The sequence below is a fragment of the Lates calcarifer genome, linkage group LG6 (genome assembly GCF_001640805.2).
Source record: "Lates calcarifer isolate ASB-BC8 linkage group LG6, TLL_Latcal_v3, whole genome shotgun sequence".
Classification (NCBI taxonomy): Eukaryota; Metazoa; Chordata; class Actinopteri; family Centropomidae; genus Lates; species Lates calcarifer.
The window spans coordinates 20,625,472-20,647,924 of record NC_066838.1 but is presented as its reverse complement, the minus strand read 5'-3'; the positions used below and the strand labels follow the sequence as shown (position 1 = coordinate 20,647,924).

The 22,453-nt window shown below is 39.2% G+C and overlaps 1 protein-coding gene across 2 annotated transcripts; it reads left to right on the top strand.

The window, feature by feature from the left end:
• Positions 1-299: 299 nt before the first annotated feature.
• On the top strand, positions 300-20,507 carry LOC108882133 (chemokine-like protein TAFA-1). 2 transcript variants are annotated; one of them, XM_018674445.2, is made up of 6 exons: positions 300-962; positions 2,168-2,309; positions 18,713-18,853; positions 19,880-20,004; positions 20,198-20,284; positions 20,439-20,507. In XM_018674445.2, the coding sequence occupies exons 2-5, from the start codon at positions 2,168-2,170 to the stop codon at positions 20,228-20,230; spliced, it is 441 nt and encodes a 146-aa protein (XP_018529961.1). In that variant the 5' UTR covers positions 300-962; the 3' UTR covers positions 20,231-20,284; positions 20,439-20,507. The 2 variants fall into 2 exon arrangements, with proteins under 2 accessions (XP_018529961.1, XP_018529962.1); XM_018674446.2 differs by having other exon boundaries at positions 2,165-2,309.
• Positions 20,508-22,453: the final 1,946 nt, after the last annotated feature.

Sequence of the window (22,453 nt, the reverse complement as noted above, 5' to 3'; positions counted from 1 at the left end):
GTGAAGATTACCTTTAGCTGAATGGACATTATTATTTCTCAACACAATCTGCTTTCAATTTTCCTTTCTGCTCAGCATGTGAAAACATGTTCTTTCCTAATCTTCTTTTACCCACCACCCTGTAACAACACTAAGGTAAGCTAAGCACTGAGGGTTTACGTCTTTCCCTTCTCATGTATCTGGTAATATGACGTGGACTTTCTTGTTAGGTTTCTTGGATTAACTTTTAATCACTTGAAAACATTAGGCTTGTCCTTAGCGCTCTAAATGTAGGGCAGAGTAGAAATTGACAACAAAAAAGGAAAGGAACTGAAGGAAATGTTGCCTCAGGGGAAAAAGAAATCCATTCTAAATGTAAATAATTGTTAATCATATGGTCACAGCAGCGTGAGTGGTGCCAGATTCCCTGATTTGCATTTGTCAGAAGCATATGATCAGGTGGAGTGCCACCATGCCATCTAATCCAGAGGCAGTCTGGCTTTAAGAGATGTGATACAGTCTTTACACTCAGTCAGGCTGTACGGGAACATTTGTTTCTTAGTGCTCGCTAAAGGGGGGACTCAGCGAGAGCCGCTGCTCAGAGGCTGCCTCTCACTGGAAGGATGCAGACGGTGAAAGAAGAGATTCCACTACAGTTAATTAAGGAGCACTCTGCACGTGCCTATAAATGCGAAGGGGCAAATGAATTCAGTGTCAGTGGGAGCAGCTCCTCAAGGGGAAGCAGTGATATTTCAAAGGTGGAATTGAAAGAGCTGTAAATCTATTTCCTGACTCCGGCTTGACGGTCATTTCTGAATCACTGGACTGTTGCTATCAAAGTGTGGAGCAGGGAGGCAGAGTCAGTGGAGTTCCCTCCTCGAGCCAAATTCAGAGTTATTGGATGGGATCAACATGAGCAGCATTATGGATGGATTTATGTCATTCTGTTGAGATATTTATATACTCCTTGTTGGGTTGCTCAGGTAAGATTTTTTTTTCTTTCTTTCACCTCTGAGCAAAAATTATTCATTGTTAGGAGACTCTGCTTTCTGCATTAAACTGTCAAATCATAAATTTAACTACAAAATGTGAGATTTGCACAGATAAAGAATACCTGCACAGTATGGCATATTGTTGAGGTAAACAAAGCACAGTTTTATTTTATTTCATTTCATGGTATGGTTTTGTGTTTAATTGTAGTTTAATTTCAAGATGTTTTATTTAGCTAGTCTGAATTATTTTATTGCCACAAATAGACACATGGAAGTAGTAGCAAGTATTTTTTCATGCATAGAATCTGGAGAATGTACTTCTTTTGTATCTGTGCGGGGAGCTTAATAGCACCAATCTATGTGCTATACACATTTTTCTTTCCTAAGGTTAGATAAAAGTTTTTATGCAGTTGTAAATTATTTAATATCATGTTGAAATCATATCTTGAATATATCAAATCCAAACAAATCTCATATGTGTTATAAATAGAATATGATATGAATTAATACATTTAAAATATTATTAATGATCTAATGCTTGTTAGTACTTTGCTGCTGTGAAGAAAACTGTTGTAAAACAATTTCAGGGTTGAAACATTTTGTATTTTCTCCTTCATAGATTTCCTCCGCAGACACCCACCTCATATGACCAGGAGCATTCCTCGTTGTTATTCTATTTTTTCTTTTTTTTCTCTCTTATCTAAACAGCATGGTGAAACATTACAAGGCTTTTGATTCCTATTACTGCTATGTCACTGTCACATTATTCTGACAGATACAGAAAAGCCTCGGCAGCTAGCTGCTTGCGAAATCTTATCTTTCTTTAAGTTTGATTTTGGTTTTGAGGCAGGAGCACAGCTCAGGAGTTGAAGGGAGTCAGCCTGTCAGGGGAAATCTCTGCTGCATGGGAAAAACTCCCCAGGGATCACTCCACATTTGCAGCGCTGTGGCTCAGGGACAAGACAGGGCAAACTAGGAAGACGAAACAGTGAGGAAGTCATACTTATATAATCATGCTAATGATAAATTCCGATGACTAAAAGACTCCACTCAGGGCGTTAAGACCAATTATAGACTGAAGTGCTTCTACAGAATGTTGAAATTTATGTATTTGTGTGTGTTTGTTTGGGCTGGAGGTCATAGGTTGAGAACATGATGTATTTTGTGTTGACTCCACCTTTGCTGGTCCTTAGCAGATGTGTCCTGTCATGTCCTGGCTGCTCTGCCTGTGCCTCTGGGTCAGTGTGACTGCCATTCAACTGTGTCAGGCCACTTTCTACGACACCATCCAACAGCATCATGGGACGAGGCCTGAACGAACCACCATTCACATGATTGGTGAGTCCTTTGTTGCCTTCTCTCCTGCTCTTGGTATGACAGTTTTCTCAAAAGCATCAGTTTTGAGCTAAAAAAGTCTTTTCTTTTCAGTTCCTGCCATTGCACCTTGTGCACTCCACTGTTGCATACTGGGTTTGGTTGCTTATGTGTTTAATTAGACTGTCACAAGCAAGGAGAAAATAGGAACACTTTATTTTGTTCTGGGCTCATATTTCCATCCTAATTTTATTAAGTCATTATATTCATGAATATATAAGCAGTCCAGCTTAGACTAACAACCAATTATTTAGCAAGCACATTATACAGTGTCTGTTTTTCATTAAGATTTGGCCTTGATAGCAAGCGGCTGTCTGTACTGAAGATCACACAGATATACAATGAATGCTTTTGCACTTTCAGTCTTGAGCTATTACCGTTGATATTCATGCTACACTGCTCCCCCTCAATTTGATCTGTGCGATTGTGCTCCCTGTGAAAATTGCACTGAATAGAATATGACCGAAACATTACGGTCGAACTTTTTGTTTTCACCAGGCGGATGTGAGCTGTGGTTATGGTAAATAATTATGATCTCGGGATTCAACAGAGGAGAGGAAGCCGAATGCTGTCAGAACTTCAAAGGGAGAAGTAGCTGCATGAGCGTGCAGGTCCTTGGTGTCTGTTATTTCCTCTATGCGCCGGTGCACCTCAAGCATATCAGCAAGGGGTCTTTTCAATACTCTCAATATTGTGAGCCAGAAGACTTGCTGTTCCAACACCTTCATTTCATTACTCACGTCTACACATGTGTATTGGGGGAGAAAAAGACGTACAAAAAAAGAAAAGGACACTCACAAATAGGATATCTTCTAAAGAGTGTTCTCATGTCAACAAAAGGGAAATGGAATTAATATTTCAAATGTGCATTCAGGTACCTCTTTGGAGAAAACAAGTTCAAAGCGAAAAATACGAATCCTTCAGGACCCTCTGCTACTAAAAGTGTAAATGCCCTGTCATTCCATTTACCATAGTATGGCTAGTCCTCACTCCTGGATAAATGAGATGCCAGTTTTATGAGAGGAGGATGGGATGCCTGTCTGGATTGATTCTGACACTGGGACATTTGTTCTGTGCTGTGTGTTGTGTGCCTGTTGGATTGGTGGGAGGATTGGGGTTGACGGGTCATGAATTGGTGGCAAGAAGGCCATTGGTTGCAGACCACTGGGCCAATCATTAAAGGCAGCGAAATGCCACAAGTTCACGGTGACTGGTATTACCAGAGGAAATCGAGATTACAGAGGGCGAGAGATCAGTTGTGTCCTTGCCAATAGAAATTTAGATCTATGGGGAGATGTTATTTAGGAAACCACAAGTCAATCACATGTAGTGACTTTGGGAACAGCTAAATTTTGATCTTTTGATCATGCAAATTCTTGATAAATTATTAGTTGCAAAGGAAAACTCCTGTAGTCTAAAAAGGTATACAAGAAGGGAAGAGTACAGATTTATCAGCAGCATTGAGTTGCTCACCCCAAATGTGTTCTCAGTAATCAGTTCTTTTGACAGCATATAAGCAACTGCTTCACTCATGCACCGACATATTGGCAGTCTTATTACAAAAACTGTGTGTCCAGAAGTCCATTAGCTGGATGACCCTTGAGTAGACGTTTGTGTATGCTCAGTGATTCAGACAATGCGGCCTGCTTTCCACCCTACAGCTCTACTTACAGATTGCTGCCTGCCACTCTCTCAGATATGCTCAGGGCTGTTCTCTGCTTTCCCGGTACAGGCAGTGTTGTTCTCTGCGGTATGATTCATAAGGTGCTGTATTTATTTGGTGCAAAGAGCGTGAACGGTGCACAAAAGAGAACAGATTGTGTTTGTCGTGCATCTGTAAAGTGCTGGACAGAGATGTTGCTTTTGGGGTCATGCATTTCCCAACCCCTGAACGTGTCCACAGGAAACTGCAGAAGGAGAATTTTTCTTGTCTGAAACATTGACTTGCTAAACAAAAAAATAAACTCCTACTTGCATCAATTAAAAAAACAAATCTAGTGACTGAAAATATGAAAATGTGCTTTTGCAGGTGTGACAAATTACACTTCTTCAGGAGCAACATTTCAGCTCATGATATTTCGAAAAGACTGAAATATATGCTTCAGAGCAGAAAGAACAAAGGTGTGTAGAATGTGTAGCACTCTATTTACAGCGGAGGAAACAGTGCCATTGGTGATGCACTGCATCATGTGGAGGTGTTAGCAGGATGTATGACAAAGAGTAGATAGTTGCTGCCTGAGGTGGCCTTGTTCTCTCCTGAACTCACTCCCACCAACAGTCAGCTTTGCAGGGTCAAACTGTTCATAACTAAAAGGTCATTGATTCTCCATGCTATGCAGATAATGTTTCGTGGTCACTCTAAATTGTGTAGCTGTGAGTGTATGTGCATAATGAGATGAGATATGCAGAGAGGCAGAAATGGTGATACAAGCAGAAGTAACTCACTTGTAAGTATCTACTGTATATTATAATTTATTCAGGACTAAGTCATAAATACTTAACCCTGTGTGATATCCATTCCGCTGTTTCCTCTCCCTTCACAATGTTACCTACAATGATAGTCCTCTGTAGCAGTTGGAGTAAACCTCCCTCCTCAGCCCTGTCAGTGCCTCTTAAAGATATAACTTTTCAACATGGATGTAATTTCAATGTCAAGCAACTTTAATATCAGTTTTCTTCTAATATATGGCATGCACCTATAGTTTAATTTCTTTCCAGAGTGAAAATACCATTTAAATCCCCCATGTCTCCCTTTCAGTAGGTTTAGTGAGGAGTAGGGGATCAGGACTTTCATTTTTTTCCCCCATGCACTCCAACAAAAGAAACCACTCGCTGGTAAAGCTCACAATGAAACAAACATGAAAAATGGATTTTCGGCTGTCACAAACAAAGGTTGTATCCTCTATGCACTGTTTTAGACACTGACAATTTAATAGCCTTATATAATGCATCCTGGAGGCACATTATTTTGACATACATCTTCCTCTACCCCTCCCCTAGACCTCCTCTCAACCATTGCTCTCACTAGTGTCATTGCTGCTCTGCCGCAGTGCCAATGGGAAGTGGCGTGCAGCCTCAGCCCAAGGCCTCCCCACATCTGGAGCTCAGCAAACCTACTTTGTCCTGATGTTGTTACACATGCTGCTGTGAAGTTGAAGGACCACTGGCCACTCTGTAAAACACCAGAAGCGACTTCTATAGCCTTAAAAGTGGATTTCTTTTGCTTTAATGGGTCTGTTGTAAAAAGAGGCAAAGCTTGCTCAGCTGCTGTTGTATCATATATTATACCAGGAATACACTTATTCGTGTCATTTCCTTGGTTAGCCCCAAAAGAAAAATATATTCTTAAGTAAATGAATCTCAGGACAATCAGTGCCCTAATTATTACTGTATGCTCACAGCTACAAATAGGTTTTACATATTTCAGTATTTCCCATTTATTTCCTTTTTCAGGCTATGAATTATTCATAAGACAGAGCTCCTCTAAGCTTGTGGATATTTGTTTAAACAGCATGTTTAATTGAAGTCTTTCAGCCAATTCTGTACAGGGGCTATGGTTTGTGGTCACAACGCTTATATGCAAAATGAATTTCTGTGGCCCACAGCTTAATTAATTAACCGGCTTTCTCCCTCTCATGACTACGCCAGCTGCTTCTTGTCTTAGCCAGAATCCCCAAGCATTAATAAAAAGGGTGTTTAAAGACACAAAGTTCATGGTTCAATACATATCGTACTGGTGGTGTCATGGCGGGTTTTGGCACAGTGGGGAGAATGAAGAACTACATTTCTTTTTAACCCTACATTCGTTGGCTCATTAGCTGGTACTTGTGTAACGCAGACTGAGCAATTGGAATAACATCGCTCGTATACTTTTAAGAACATACCTGTAATAATAATGATATCCCCACCCCATCATTTATAGATGCCAAAAATCTTTCAATGTAGCATATTATATTCTGTGTTTATGCACATATTCTATTATGCGACTCTAGAAACAAAATTACTCAGCATAGTAATCACAAATCAGTCACTGTCCTGTGGTCATTGCAACACTGTTGTACTCACCGCTGGCAGCAGTCTGCTATTCCGCTGTCAAGCTCATGACCTCTGAGCTTGCATTGTCAAACCCATGCTCCAATTCTGTTTCTGAAATAACTGACTGATCATTTTGCACAGAAAATATATTCTTCGTCATCAGTTGCTTCAGGCATGTCTTCATTTTTAGATTGACTGTCATCGACCCTTTCAAACACTTTCAAAAATGTGCGCAATTCATGTCTCTCACATCCGCGTTGCACTGTCATGTTACTTTGACAGTAAGCTCACACAAAGAAACTTCATCCTTGTGTCTGCATTAATTTGTAGTATCAGTGCCTCAAAATGAGGCAAAACAAGAAAACACTGCAAAAACAACTGTCTTACATACCTTGAGCCTCTAAAGACCCTATCAGGTTTTTAGAGAAAAACATTAGAACAAGTTTACAGCCACCCAAGCAGCTCTGTGAGTGTACTACTCGGTGTACTCAGTGCTTCGATGTTTAGCAGGTATGTTTATCTCATTTTAGTGAGTTAGCATGCTAATATTTGCTGAATTGCACTAAACACAAAGTACAGCTGAGGCTGATAGGATGTTATTAGTTAAAATAAAATTAATGAAATGTACTCCCAGGTACTGAAGTATAAAAAGCATCAACACTAAGCAGTATTATATTAGTTGAGCAAGACACCAGGATACTAAATGTTTACAGTTGAAACTGAATTTTGTAAATGTAAACCGTACATTGACTGTATTATAATAAAAAGACTGTAATTATTTGGATCATAGGGTGGTGTGAATTGGAACAACTACACCAGATGTGTCTCTCTTAGTAATTGTATTTAGGAGGAATTTACTGTTTATTAACAGTAACAGTAAATTTATAGTGGAGGACACTTAGAATAGCATTATAAGCTTATCGTTTCTAACCACTTTGTCTTTGTGGGGTGTAAGAAGCGGTGCACCCTCTTGAGGTCATTAGCAAGATATTTAGACCTTTGTTTTGTTAGTAGTTAGCGGCAGTTTTCTAAATATGTTGTTGTGACAGCAGACATAGCTGAGGGATAGTTGACTCTGAAACCCCGAGCCCTGATAAAAGGGCTCAGTTTTCTTTAATCCAGAAATAGTCCAAGACACAGCTCAGCTATTAGAGATGCTATTCTTTGGTTGTGTGCAAACAGCAAATCATCAAATCAAAGTGTTTTTCCTCATATTGAATAATGTTCTGGAAAGTTATTGAGCCTGCTGAACATTTATCTGTAGCTAAAAATGAATTAGTGGCCTCTTAACAGTGTTTATGGATAACATTAATTTTTCATACTAATTGATGTGTAATGATGATGTTAGGTGTAATTAGTATTAAACTTTCATTACTGTGAATTGCACATTTGCATTAGACCAGTGGCGGATTTAGAGGCTTTTGAATGGGGGTGCCAGACCAGGGACACAGTTTTAAGGAGGAGGAGGTGCATTTGTAAAATGAGCAAAAATGTATTAAGATTCATAAGAATTACCCGTGCATCTCTTTGTGGTTGTTTCAGGCCTTTTTGTCGTCATTTGAATGACTTTCCAAACAGAAATGTTAACAGTCACTTCAAACAGAGGCTATGGTCCAGTGGCCCAGAGCCTGTACCTGGCTGGCATGTTCAGTAATACATTCATGATACTAACAAGTCAACTACCTATGACCTTCTGGTAGAGGGGACACCAGGGGTGGCATATACCCCTCCTGGAATCTGACTGGCCACCTCTGACCACCTCTCTGGCTCACAGTACCAGGAAAATAAGCACTAATCTGAAGCACTTTACATCACCATAATGGATTTATGGTGGATTGTGTGTATTAATGGTTTTGGCTTGCCCTAGTTGGAATCAAACCCTTAAACACACTGAGTACCAGGGTATCAGACCTTAGTAATTAATGACACAATGACAGCACTTCAGAACTCTCTTTATTAATAACATGAAAAAAACAGACCAACCTCTTTTGTTCCCAGGCCAGAGAATCAAAATAAGCCCTCACAATGGAAAGAATCACACCATCACCATACTTCACAGCAATGGCTGATTGTCAGTGGTTGCACAAGTCTGTGTGGGCTCATGTGTGAACACTGTTCCTCTTTAATTCAACATTTTCCCCATGAAACAAAATCTACTGGTAAATTAATCATAGCCTGTGTCCCCACTGTTTGTAAATATTATATCAGGGTGTTCAGACCTTCTTGTCTTATGTGTACTGAGAATTGTTCCAGAAAATATGCTCCCTGCCAAGGTAAAAGGCTGCCCTGATGCCAAGTTTTCCTGTTAGCCCACATTATATGGAAGTAGAAGTTTGTCACAGGCTATTTTCTCCTTTTCTGTCTTTTTCCCCCTTTCTTTGTGGAGGATTTTCAAGGTGTGGCAGCCCCCAGGCTCTCTCTGCTCTTTAGACGATGAACAGGGTTTTTGTCACTTCACTGCTGGCCATTTGCGAGGGAATTTAGATGTGATTTGAGATTTTATGACCCAGTTGTTAGACACATCCTTTATTCAAATCTAGTTAAAACTGGGTCTGAGAGATTCTGAGTTATTTCATGTGACTAAAACCCTGTCGTCCCCAAACGGCATCAGCGAGAAGAAAAACTACTTCTATTAATTCATCCTCTCGGTGAAAATGGGACTTCATTTCCTAATTTTTGATTTTCTCAATGAAAAGAAATGCTTCTCGCAGAATGGGAATTATGCTTGAGAGATCATTTCGTATGGCATTGCCTTTGTGGTAGCCTATTTTAAATGCTTGGCAAGAATATGAAATTTATTATCATTACTTAGACCTCATTAAACTGAAAAGAAGCATCTCAACTTACTAATTGGTTCCAAGGGGGAGGGTAGTATGAGAAATAAGCAAAGTAATTAATATTGGGTTTATCAGGCTCTTTTTTATTTCCTGCTCTAATATCTCCTTGGTGCACCATAAGTCTTCTAGCATATTTACACTACAGATCCAATTACCTTTCCTGGGGAGACTGGAGTGAGCATGTGTGAAAATTGGGGGGTGGGGGGGTGAGAAAAATCATTTTTGTCAAAAATGAACAATATGATGGAAGGACTGACAGGAAAAAAATGTAATTACTGTAAAATACAGATCATGTTATTTGTTTTTTATGGGTTTCTATTATGATCTGATACTATATCCTCTCATTTGACAAAATTTAATGAGGCAGTCAACGAAAAAAACGTTTCTACAAAGTTATGTATAGGTGCTGAAAATATTTCACTATATACCAACACATGTTCTATACCTTCCTTAATTGCAGACAGATGTGATTAAAAGGATCATGTGACACAATGTGCATTGTATTGTCATACTGACTAAGTAACAAACCATCCCCCCTACAATTTCTCCCTTCATCAGCTTGCAGGTCTTGCATAATCATGGGTACCGATCCTTCAAAGTACATGTCATGCAGCAAGGAAGGTCATTTAGCCTTTGTATTATGCATTATTACACAGTTTACATGTTGCAGGCACAGTGTCTGGCTGGCCGTGAGAGGGCCAGCAGTCACATCAGAGGCGAGCAGCTGTTCTCTAAAGGCTCTCCGACTCAGCTCTATCTCTGTTTCCTTTTCTTCTCACTGAATGTAACGCTTTCATCAGAGCAGGCGATCTAAAAATATGAAATACCAGTTCTGGACATTTGCCAGTCTGAGAAAAGGGCTAGATAGAAGGACAGGAGCAGCTTGACATTTAAAAATGAATGACATCGCACTGACAGAAGACATATTTTCTTTAAATTGGTAATCTGTTTGCCCCTTTTCAAAAATCTCAGAAATGAAGGTGTGTCAGGAGAGGATAATGTAGATAGGGTGCCTTTGTTTATGTGTGTTTAATGGACATAAAAGCTGCTGTTTGATTGTTGTTGTACAACACATCTCTGTCATGCTGAACAAGCTACACATCACCATAAAATCAAATAACCACAGGCGTTTTTCATGCACAGGTCCTATTCGTTGAGCGTCAGAATAGCATTTAATGCCCTTGATCAGGACCAGTCTTGCAGTGTCCTGAGCCTGTGTTGTGTGTGACAACAGACAACAACAAGCTTTGAGGCTCGCATGCAAATGAAAAACCCATTCCCTACTACTTGCTGCTTCCTCTGTTCCATGCAGTTTTCATGCATCTTAAAACAACACCAGCTCTGCTCTGTGAGTAGTCTTTTTGCATTTCAATAAAGTATCACCCATCTTTGGCCCAGTGCACAGGACCAATCTTATGGCCTCCTTGTGTGACGCGCTGTCAAAACCGCCAGCCATATTTCATGAATTTCTGTGCTTTTATTTGTCATGGACAGTGCTTTTTTCAGAGTAGCAATTGGTAGTTTTCTTTGCTTGTAAATTGTTTTGATTCCTCTCTCTGGCAAGCACATGCACTCTCCCTGCCACAAACACACACACAAGTGTAAATTTTAAACTAACACATGCCTCAAAAAAACCTAGTTTGTTAAGAAAAAAAAAAAGTCCTCGTGTTGACACCTTTAATATCTGTAGCTTCCCCCAAACATAGTTAATTCTCAAAACATTTCAAACTCTCAAGTTTACTCAGGCGGTTTTTAATCATTTACACCAACACACAGTCCTCTGCATTTTCTCCAGCCTCCAAACAAATTTGTCTCGCAGTTTACTGAGCAATATATCACTCACTTTCACCTCAGCATTTATGTCTCGAATAACAACAGTCCTACAGGGACTTCAGATGTTTTCACTGAAGGCAGGAGGAAAAAAAATAGTCACTCAATTTGACACCATGCAGTCGCATGTTTTGTGCCTCTCACTGTCTTCCATCTGCATTAATTTGACATTCTCTAATCTGGCGCTCCTATTTCCTGTCAGCAACAGAACTGCTGCTAGCCTGCTGGCTTGGAAGTCTGTAGAGAGCATGCACAGAGAGAAAGAGGAGCCTATTATGGGTCACCTTGGATGAATTTCGCATTAAAAGGTGACAGGCATGCTGTTCTAAAACATGGACCACTGTGGTTTTGGAGATCAGGGCCTGCTGTCTCTTGTAAATGACTTTTAAGCTACAAAATAATTAACCACAGATACAGACTGTTTGTTTGCAGGGGCTTCCATGTGACATGGACTTTGGAGTTATTCAGATGTCACACAGTTATCAAGATATATCATCACATGGCACTTAAATGTGTGTGCGAGTGTGCCCACTCAGTGCAGGGTACACACACAATGCCACTGGCTGCCAATCATTGGAATCCAAACCCCAGGAGAGAAACAGGTTACCTGCTAAATTGAGTCCCTTAGGCTTTCCAGTTTGGTTTGTATATGGAGTGTAACCATGACTACTTTCAGTCCCATCCTTTTAGTAATATGCTGTATTCATTAAATCCACATATTTCACTTAGATTATTAGGCTTTACCCAAATGATATACAGTGTTCAGCGAACCTCTATAAATTGCACAAGTAGTATTTTTTTCATGTCCACACTGTGTTGAACGCCTGGAACAGATGGCAGAGGAGTATTGCCATTCAGACGGTATGCTGGTACTCGCTATCAGCGTCTCCAGAGACAACCACAGAGTCTGGGCTCATTACAGTAGACAGCGAGTCATTGCATACTTATTGCGTAGTGACATTTCTATTGAGATAGACTGACCATTTTCCTCTGCGCAATGGCTGTTTCATCACGTTTGAAGATCCATTTACTGGTCCCACATGAACTCTGCTCACATTCATTAGGCAGGCAGAGCCACAGATCCACAGAAATTCAGAGTTGGCGCTGCACGTTCATGTCATGCATGATTTGACAGCATTTGCCTTCATCCAGGCTTGCTGTCCATAACTCATCGGATTTCGATGCAGTGTTGTTGGCTTCCAGTGTGACTCATTGTGCTGGAGACCGTCGACTCTACGGCACTGGCTCTCCTTCCAGCAGCTGAGACACTGCTGATGCCAGGTGTTGTCATTTGTGTGCATAATAGTATTACAGTTAAGTGCTCTGACAAATTTCTGTGTGGTAAACTTCAACGATGCAGATCCCTCTGTGAGAAGTTGTGTAGAGTGCCAGAGGGTTTCTTAGGTTTCACAGAAGTCATTTTTCTTCTCACTGTTGAGTTATTACAATATCTGTCAACACACTGTTACATCTTGATATGCAGACATAAAAGAAGATGTTAGTCACTTTGTAACAGGTGGGGAAAAAAAAAAAAAGAAAATTTTTCCCCCTTATTTTTTCATGTGACAGTTATAGTTTGGCATCAATAATTATATTTTAAAAAAATTAATTAACAAAATTTGGCCACAAGTAGGCATACAACACATGTTACTGTATAACAGACACCAGTCAATCATTTGATGTCAGTTTGTTATTCTGACATTGGTTAAGCTCCACAATTGATACAGTGAGACACATGTCCGACAACTTGTCTGTAGCTGCTGGACAGATCACTAGTCTATCACAGGGCTGATATAGAGACAAATAATCATTCACACTCGTGTTTACACAGGCAATTTAGCGTCTCCAATTAACCTCAGACTAACTATATAGTGTGTATAATGAGGCATTTTTGATCTTAGAAACTGTAGTTGATGAAACAGTCTCACCACAAGATTTAATTGTTGTATTTGTTTTGTACCATTAAGTAATCTTAAGTTAACTCTGCATTTACAATTCAAATCTTCAATCGTATCACATGATCCCCATCAGCAGAGTGTGCGCAGTTGTTGTGGAATTGCAGATGTAAAAATGTTGCTCTAGATGCAAAAAAGCAGTGCTCTAAATGTAATAAGACAACAATGTAAAAAACAATGACCCATTCTACAGTAAAAGTACTGTGGAATGAACCATTTCATAATGTTACTCTGGCCATAACTGGGTCCTAAAAACCATTATTTCCATAAAACAAGCAAATGAATCAGTCCATGCAGTAAGATTTCAGTATTTCACACCGTCTTTTTAATTCAAATGAACCTGTCTAAAGAACTAACTGCGAAAGTACAGCACATGTTGCTGCACTACAATTATGAAAGATGAAACTCGATTTTAGAAAATACTTGAAGCAAACAGATTTGCACTGACAGCAAAATAAAGGGGTTAGGACTCAAATAACTCAATGAGAGACTTTTACAGGGAACAAATGCATCATAACTTAAAAGGTTATTGTGTTTTGGGTGTAAAATGTTAGTTTGTAAAGTAAGTGTGGCTGTTTAAATATAAAGTATGATATTCTTCTTTGAAATATAGCATAGCAGAAATATAAGAATAAAATAAAATTGCATAAAAAGTAAAGACTCAAGTCAATTACAAGTCCCCATTGATTTTACTAATTAAGTTCAGCTTACCTGTCAGGAGGAGTACTGCTTAGTCTGTGAGAACAGCTATATACAGTGAATGTATGCTAACAGATGGCATTATGGGGAATGTAGGGTCCAGGGTTTTGTGGTGTCTGACCGCTACTATGTACTACTGAAGTCATGATATGTCAGCTGCACAGAATTTGACCATTCTTTGTTTACTAGTATCTTGTGACCCCAACTTTTTCTTGCAAAACTAAATTGCTGCAGTACCCCTTCAACTACAGTAAATGTACTAAGTCACTCCACCACAATGTAAATGTGTTCATCCAGAAACAATTATTTATGTTCTCTTATAAGTATTTCTTAAATTAACATTTAATTTGCAGCCTCTCTACACTTAGAATGCTTAAGTTGTTTGAATATTAAAGTGGTGCTGATGTCAAATTCTTAATAATTCATAAAAATGGGACATGGCATCCGTAACTCGAATTAGTCAAGGCCAAAGACAATTTCAGGCGAGAATGAGACCAGAGAAATTTGCACCATGGACCATAACACTAAACACAGCAGATGTTCATTGTTCTCAGGGATGTTTTTTTTTTTTTTCATCTCAAAGCCAAAACGAGCCAACAAAAGAAATCTCAGTGCAGGAAATAAATCAACATAAGAAACCATACAACACCAGGAATGAATCATCCTTGAAAACACGACACTACCACCATCTCATATAGCACAGAGTTATGGCTTCTTCAGCTCTTTCAGACCTAAAAATTGAGCTGTGCCATGTTGGGGGCAGGTTGTAGGTGGTCACCTCTGTTTCCAGGCTCAGAGTAATGAAGAGGCAGGAAAACAAAGCAAGGCAACAAAAACAGGGCAATTCCAGTTGAGACCCCCCCGCTTCTGTGTGACCTCTGACCTGACGAATGACAATTTCTTTGTGACCCTTGTTCCCTGTCAGTCAAAACGTTGCTGGAGAGACAACACGAGCGCGCGCACACGCACACACATACGCTCATACCCTGAAGCCGTTTGTTTCTTGGGAGGCTGACTTTGTTCATAGTTGCTGATAATGGGGGAAAATGGAAATACAGAAAACAATTATACCCTTGCTTGGCTCCAGCCCTCACCTGATGAGAGCGTGCATCTCCAGCCATGTTATTCTCTGTCTCCCTCTGAAATATTTAGAATGCAAAGATGGGGTCTTGGAGCATGCAGCGTGTTGTAGTCGCAGGCTGAAACCATGGGTGAACTTGAAGAGTGCTCATCAGTGTTGCATAGCTTTTGTTTAAAGGTACCCAGTACACCTGCCAGCTGGAAATACCACACTGATTTGCATTTTTATTCGATTTTAATGTATTCTTTGGAGGTGATGATTTCCAAATATAGAGTATACCGATTCTTTGCTCTGTTTGCTAGCAACAAGCAGTGCAAGTTAATTCTGTTGAGTAGTGTGTTTTTAATAGATCAAAGAGGAAATCTGGGGCTGTCTTATGCAATTAAGGAGATGCATTAAGAAGAACAAACCCCTGTGGGCTGTTGTTTTCAAATGATGCCCCACTGCTTCCACTGGTACATCACGATTAACGTTGTGCAGACATGCCCTTTTGTTGAGTGCATCAGACAGCAGGCACCATTCTCCCAGACCGGCTACAAGATCTGGATATTTTTCAGTTAAACCAAAGGCTGTTGATGTTTTCTGAAATACAGAGCCAGGAGTCATGATAACCCCAAGAAGCTCAGCAGACTTGGCAAGAAGCAGGGAAAAGAAAGGTTTTCTTGATTCTGTCTTCACCCCTTTATTGGAATTTATTTTGTTAATTAATTCATTTTGTTTTTTTAAAACCTCCTCATCCAATCAACACCTTCTTTTGAAGTTGACACTCGTTCTCTATTACCCTCAGCACAAGCAGATTTACAGCATAGCACTGTATATACACTGTATATCCACTCTGAGGAAACACTGAATCCTGAATGAAGCACAATCAACTTTATCACTATCTAATTTTGACCTCTCTTGAAGGTTTTGTGCATGTAAGAGAAGATGATGATCACTTTTAATCCATTGCAGTTGAAATTACAGAATCAAGTGTGAGACAAGCCAAGTGATCCACTTCTATCCAGCAGGTCAAGTGGGGCTGTGTTAGTTAATCCCCACAGGAGCTCACATGATGGCTCAATTACATCCAGAGACTGACGCATAACTTTCACTCTTCATTCTGAATTTAAGCTACTTTATGGCTTAGTTTGGCTTTGGGTTGAAAACATACAGTTTTCTACGTAATTCAGCTGTATATACAATGGCAAACCAGTTTTTGACAAGTCTGAAAATTGCTGTGTCCTTGCTGTTGTAATCCCAAATGACCTGTTGAGATTTGCAATTCAAACACTTTATTTTGGCCCACAGTTTAGCACTTATAGGAAATATTAAACATTGAACAAAATGGTTTGTTATTAACTATAATGTAGTTGTACAGGAATGTATGGGTGTTTTTAAGTGGTTATTTGCTTTTTGTTGTTTTAGAGCTGCAGCAATTAGTAGATTAGTTGGTAAACGGAATTCATCAACAACTATTGTGAAAACCTATTTATCAAATTAGAAATTTTTAAAGTAGTAATGAAAAGCATTTCATTGGTTCCAGTCTCTCTAATCTGAGGTTTTGATTCTTTTCTTTGTGATATGTTATAATAAACTGAATATCCTTGGGTTTTTGACTGTTGGTTGAATAAAACAAGCTATCCCTGTTGAGTACTGTACATAACCTTAGGCTACAGGAAATTATGGGCATTGTTTTTCAACAAATGATTAACAGTTAATAAGTAATTGATAATACAGCTCTGACATGGCTGCAATTGTATATGATTAAAGAATAATTACATGCATTAGTCAATTCTAACAGTGTTTTATAAAGCATTTGATAACTATTTATATACATGTACAAAGGCCAGTTTTAGATAGAAGAAAACTTTCTTTTTTCCACCAGTCTGCCCAAGAATATTGAAAAATACCTTTCTCAACTTCTGAAAGCATCTGATGTCTTCTGATGTCATTTTTTTCTGACCGAGTTCAAAACCCAAAGATATTTAATTTTAAATGATATAAAACACAGAAAAGCAGCAAATCCCCACATTGAACAAGCTGCAACCAGCAAATATTTGACAGTTGGCACAAGTGAAAAGCGTGTTTCATATTTTTATCTATGACAATTATTGTTACATTATGTTTTAAAGAAGTTCATCGTCTGTTTGTATACCACATATGGATGATTCAGAGAAGGAGATATGAATGAGGGATCATAAACGTCTTTGTATCTGCTTTCAACTATGTTATTGTGTGTTATTAGTTGTTTACATATTGCTTATAATTGCTAATTAGAGGATGTTAAATAAGGGCTAGTTAACTGTCAGCACTTAGCTTTCAGATTGTTTGAATTACAATTTATTGAATAGCAGTGAACCGATGTTGTTTACTGCTGTAGCCACAGCAGGTTTTTTCTTAAGATAGTGTGCACGGCTGCATTTTTGCTTCTAAGAAACTGCTCTGCATCAGGAGGTTCTCACAAACCAAAATATTCAAATGTAGTTAAAGCAATATATGCAAATGTAGCCATGACACATTTCACAAATCCACAGCTCATTGTCAAACATTACTTCAAATCACTTTGCTGGCAATATACCAGATACTTTTCCCCCCTCTCTCCGCTCTTTCTCTCTACAACCTCCTTGATCTTGTGTCATGCTGACGGGTGTAATTGTCAGATGGTCCTTTGCTGCACAGCCCTCATATGTGGAGAGTCTGAGCACAGCGGGTGGGAGAGGCCAGTGGTTGAGGTGGGTCGTGTCCGCTCGGTCCAGTCCTCTCATCCTTCGGGGTACAGCCAGTAGTTTGGTGATAATTGCATGGTGGAGCCAGTGTTCATATTCATGATGACCCTGAAGCAGGCCTCTCCTCCTGTTAATAGGTGTCTTTTTTCTGCCCCCTCTCACACATCTCTTCATCATCATTTCAGATTCAACAAGCTGCAGGGGCATCATCCACAGAGTGAAAGAGTGTAAAGCACAGGAATAATTATTCTTATTTACAGCAAACAAGTGTGACATTTTACAGTTATTTTACTGCATGAAGTAAACCTGTGAATAAATGATGAATATGCAGATGTGTAGATTAAGCACAAGATACCTGATGTTAAACTTAAAATACATTTTCAGACTATTCAAAAAAATGTGAAGAAACATGGATATAACATCTTTTACTTAAGTAAAGGTAAGTTTTCACACTACAATGTAAGAAATACTCAAAAACCTTTCAAGACCCAACTAAAGTAAAATACAGAAGTGTTATCAGTTAAATCTACTCATACTACACAGTAAACTGGCTGTGCAATGAAATGTCTCTTATTAATATATATGATATTATTAGATTGTTAATACAGTGTGTAAATGGTATTTTACTGTGGTCAAGGTGGAGCTAGTTTTCATTTTGTGTACAGTTTGGTAGTTTAGTGGTCTCTCCAAATGGTCACAAGATAAATGTGAGGCATTGTGAGATGATTAATGGGAAAGCTCTGCTACACCAGTTGGTTTTCATTTGGATGTTTCTCTAATCTTTTATCTTTTTGTGACTTATTAGATCATTTGAAACGCAATTTAAATTAAATAATGTGAGAAGCTGAGAGGGTGCTAACAACTCTTAGAAGTCTGAAGTCTGAAACTTGACAAGGGGAACCAACCAGACAGTCAGTTAGTTGCTTAATGTATAAAAAAAATCTTTATTATCTGTATTTGATATTTATGCATAAATAGCTGTTGATTGATTTTTAATCAACTAATTGCTAACTTCTGAAATAGTGGGGTAGAAAGGTAAAGTAGCGTTAAATACAACCTGAGTGAATGTGATTACTTCGCTTCCATGAGTGATAACAGTCTATGTTAATCCACAAATGTCGATAAAATGAGGTGTTCAGAAAGCAAAATGTTGCTGTGTCTGATCACGGCTGAGATGCTGACTTAATGTAGTTTGTTGTCTGTTGTCTTTTCTCCTTATCAGAGGGGGGCACATGTGAAGTAATTGCTGCTCACAGATGCTGTAATAAGAATCGTATTGAGGAGCGGTCACAGACGGTCAAGTGTTCTTGTCTGCCAGGGAAGGTGGCTGGAACCACAAGAAACAGACCCTCATGTGTTGATGGTAAGTAATAAAACAGATGTAGAAAAATAAAATATCAGGTTTTACTACAATGCTGTCCTAAGTTCACATGAGGAAAAAATATTTGTTTTGAATGTGCTTGCCTTGCAGGAAAAGTATGACTTCCATTTTTATATTTATTTGAACCAAACATGTACTGTATTATACGATATATAAAATCCTGTCAGACAGAACTGTTACGTTTTGTAAAGATACAGAGATTTGTTGAAATAAAAGTCTAAGTCACCCATGCAGTGCCTTGTCCCAGATAAGATTAACATTACCTGGGATAATGTCACATCCAAATTCTGTTGCTGACAGACAGCGGAAGGTATCTGCAGGGGTAAGCTTTACTCCAACTGCAGACAGCCAAACACCACCGCTGAATGTAGCACACCTCAGGGAAGAGTCAAGAAATAAATAATAACATAAAGCAAACAGATGCAGAGGGTAATGGCGACTGATTACATAGGTGCCTTGTAGATATTTCATATCATTTATATGTTCTTTGACAAACATCTGTGATGCAGGCTCAGTCCTTTGTAAGAAATGGATTTGGTGCTTGGGTCTGACACAACTAAAACACACATTGACTTTAGGAAAACCTCTCACCTGCAGCTTTTATCTTAAATCCTTTTATAAATATTACTGCAATCTCTGAGCAGACTGGGGGAATTTGAGGTCTCACAATGTCAGCTCTGACAGATTCTTTTCCTCTGTCACACATTACAAACCATTTACTGTCTACTTACCCTGTATTTAAGGCAATTTTCTCTCCCGACAGCAGAAATGTGGCGTGCATTAAAGTCAAGTCACAGTCACACCTACCGATCCATTCACTCAATATACATGTGACACATACAGCCAAGTTACTTACTGCCACTTTTAACATGACACATTTGATAATTAGGAGTAGACACCTCCACCTAAATGGCCATCTATCTGTAAAATGCCGGGCTGTGCTATCTGGCTTTGCACTCTGTTAGGGTGTACCTGCATCACCATTTCTCTTGTCTTTGTTGCCTGTAGCATCCATAGTAATTGGGAAGTGGTGGTGTGAGATGGAGCCTTGCCTGGAGGGGGAGGAATGCAAGACGCTCCCTGACAACTCAGGCTGGATGTGCTACGCCGGCAACAAGATCAAAACCACAAGGGTAAGATAACCTCTCTTGACCGTGGGAAGCGAGACATTATAGCAGAACAGTGGGGTAGAAATGCACAGTGCTGCGACTCTCACTGTGGCATCAACAAAACAGCATAGTTATTGGGATTGAATTTCACTGCAAATTGACTTGTCAACAGCATGTTTCTAACCCCTCAGTTTCCTCCTCCTTTTTTCCTTGCCAGAACACGCAGCCATACACAACATCAACATATTAACACATTGCAGAAAGGATGCAAGGGAATGCCTCTGGTGCAAGGGTTAATTTGCAGGTCAGCCTCTTCCTTTATGCTGGGACACTGGTATACTAATTAATTTCTCTCAACTGTCTTAATCGCTAAACTTTGTAAAGGGCAAAACACATGATTTCTATTCATTTCTGTGATATTTACATCCCTCTGAATATGTCTTTCCTTCTCGTTTCAGCACTGACAAAGGACCAATTACCACAAAGACAATTAACCTATTGTTGCTTTAAGAAATGTGAACACTTCTCAGATTAAAGTGTAAAAAGATGTAGAATACATAAAGCACATCCTGCTCAAGGCTACTGAAAATACTGATGCTCCAAGCTGCCTGCGGGGAACTTCATCATAACCTTGTAATGAATATATTTTCATCATTTCTTTGAGATGGGATGTGAATGTCTGCATTTGGATTAATATCTGGATAGCATCTGATGTCCCTCCTCAGACATCAGTGAGACAGATGTCTACCAGGCAGCACCAAACAGAAGAGGAATACATCAAAGGACACGGGATGAGCGAGAACAGTAGTTGACAGCCCTCAGGATTTTATTTTCTCTTTTTAATATTCTAAGAGGAAAAAATATTGTACATAAATTGTTTGTCATTTCCTGTGTACACGGACTTTATTTTTGGTGGTGGTTAATATCAATCATTTGAGTCCCTGAATGCAGTCTTGATCCTTCCTCTTCCTACCCACAAAACCCAACACAGCCAAAGTTTGGATGAGTTCAAGGGTGTGATGTGAAGATGAAACAGATGCATTTTGAGGGAGATGTTTTACAATTACTGCTTGTGTGTCTTGATACTGTACATTTTACCAATTGTTTGTATGGTACTAGTATGCCTTTGATCACCTCTTCAATGACTTAACCAGTCAAACCTGGTAACGTGTCAGCTACCCTGAAACTGATTGATTTACCAAATGTGATACCAGTACATTGTTTTCAATACTTGAAATGCCTTATTTGTGTCTAATCATTCTGATGATGATGTTGTACATAGGACGCCATCTATTGATATGTGCTGAAATTTCATTAAAGTCATTGTTCCTGTAACTAATGTGGGTGCATTTTTGACATTGCCCTCACAGGTGTGTATTCTCAGACTAATCACAAATCTGTATATCCCTGAAGCTAACAAGTCCAAACTACTCCTTTTAAAGGAAGATTTTGGCAGTTTTGGAAATACGCTTTTTTGCTTTCTTGCTGAGAGTCAGATGAGAGGTTTGTTACCACTCTCAACAGTTAGCTTAGCTTAGCACAAAGACTGTAACCTAAGGAAAATAGCTAGCCTGGCTCTGAAGAAAGTTAACAAAATCCACCTACCAGTATCTCTAAAGCTCACAATGTTATATCTAATTTGTTTGCACAAACAAAAACTAAAGTGTAAAAATGACAAGTTGTGGGTTCATGGAAGGTTTCTTGGCCGGGGGCAGTGATTTCCTAGACTTACTGCTCCCAGCCATGAAATAGTCCTTAGAGAAAAACATAAGTTGCTGCTTTTACACATCAGTTTTTGTGCAGATTAAACAAATGAGATATAATATGTTAATCAGTAAGCTCTAGAGGTCCTGGTAGGCAGATTATCTTTCTTTTGGGCATAGCCAATTTAGCAATGTTCATCCCTTTTTCCAGTCTCTATACTAAGCTAACTGTCTCCTATAGAGAGTGCCACCAATCATCCCATATAACTTCCAGAAAGAAAGTGAATAGGTGCTGTTCCCAAAATGTCAAACTATCTATTTAATCATAATTATGTCAACTGAAAACATCTCAGTCACCTCCTTCAGACTTACAGCTTCAAGCCTGGCACTCAGGTTATTAACTGCAGCTCTGCCACTCTTGCTCTCTGTACACATAGGTATATAAGACTGAGAACCATTTCACACATAGATGAATGGGTAACAGGACTTGCTTCTGTATTTACAACACTTTGATGCAGTATCACAGTGGGATACTGGTCATTGCTTCCACAGCCTCTGCCCCTCAGGATTTATTCCAGGAGGAACTCTGGGTGACTGCTGGTGCTGTGCAGCGTGTCATCCATCTTCTGGAAAAATGAAAGTTTTTCCTGCACCTTCCACTTATTTCATTTTTTTCTACTGTCTGCTTACAGTATACTTAGCTGCGTTAAAAACCTTGTTTGTTCCTTAAAATGCAACAGCTCTCATTTATGAGATAAAAATGTAAATTC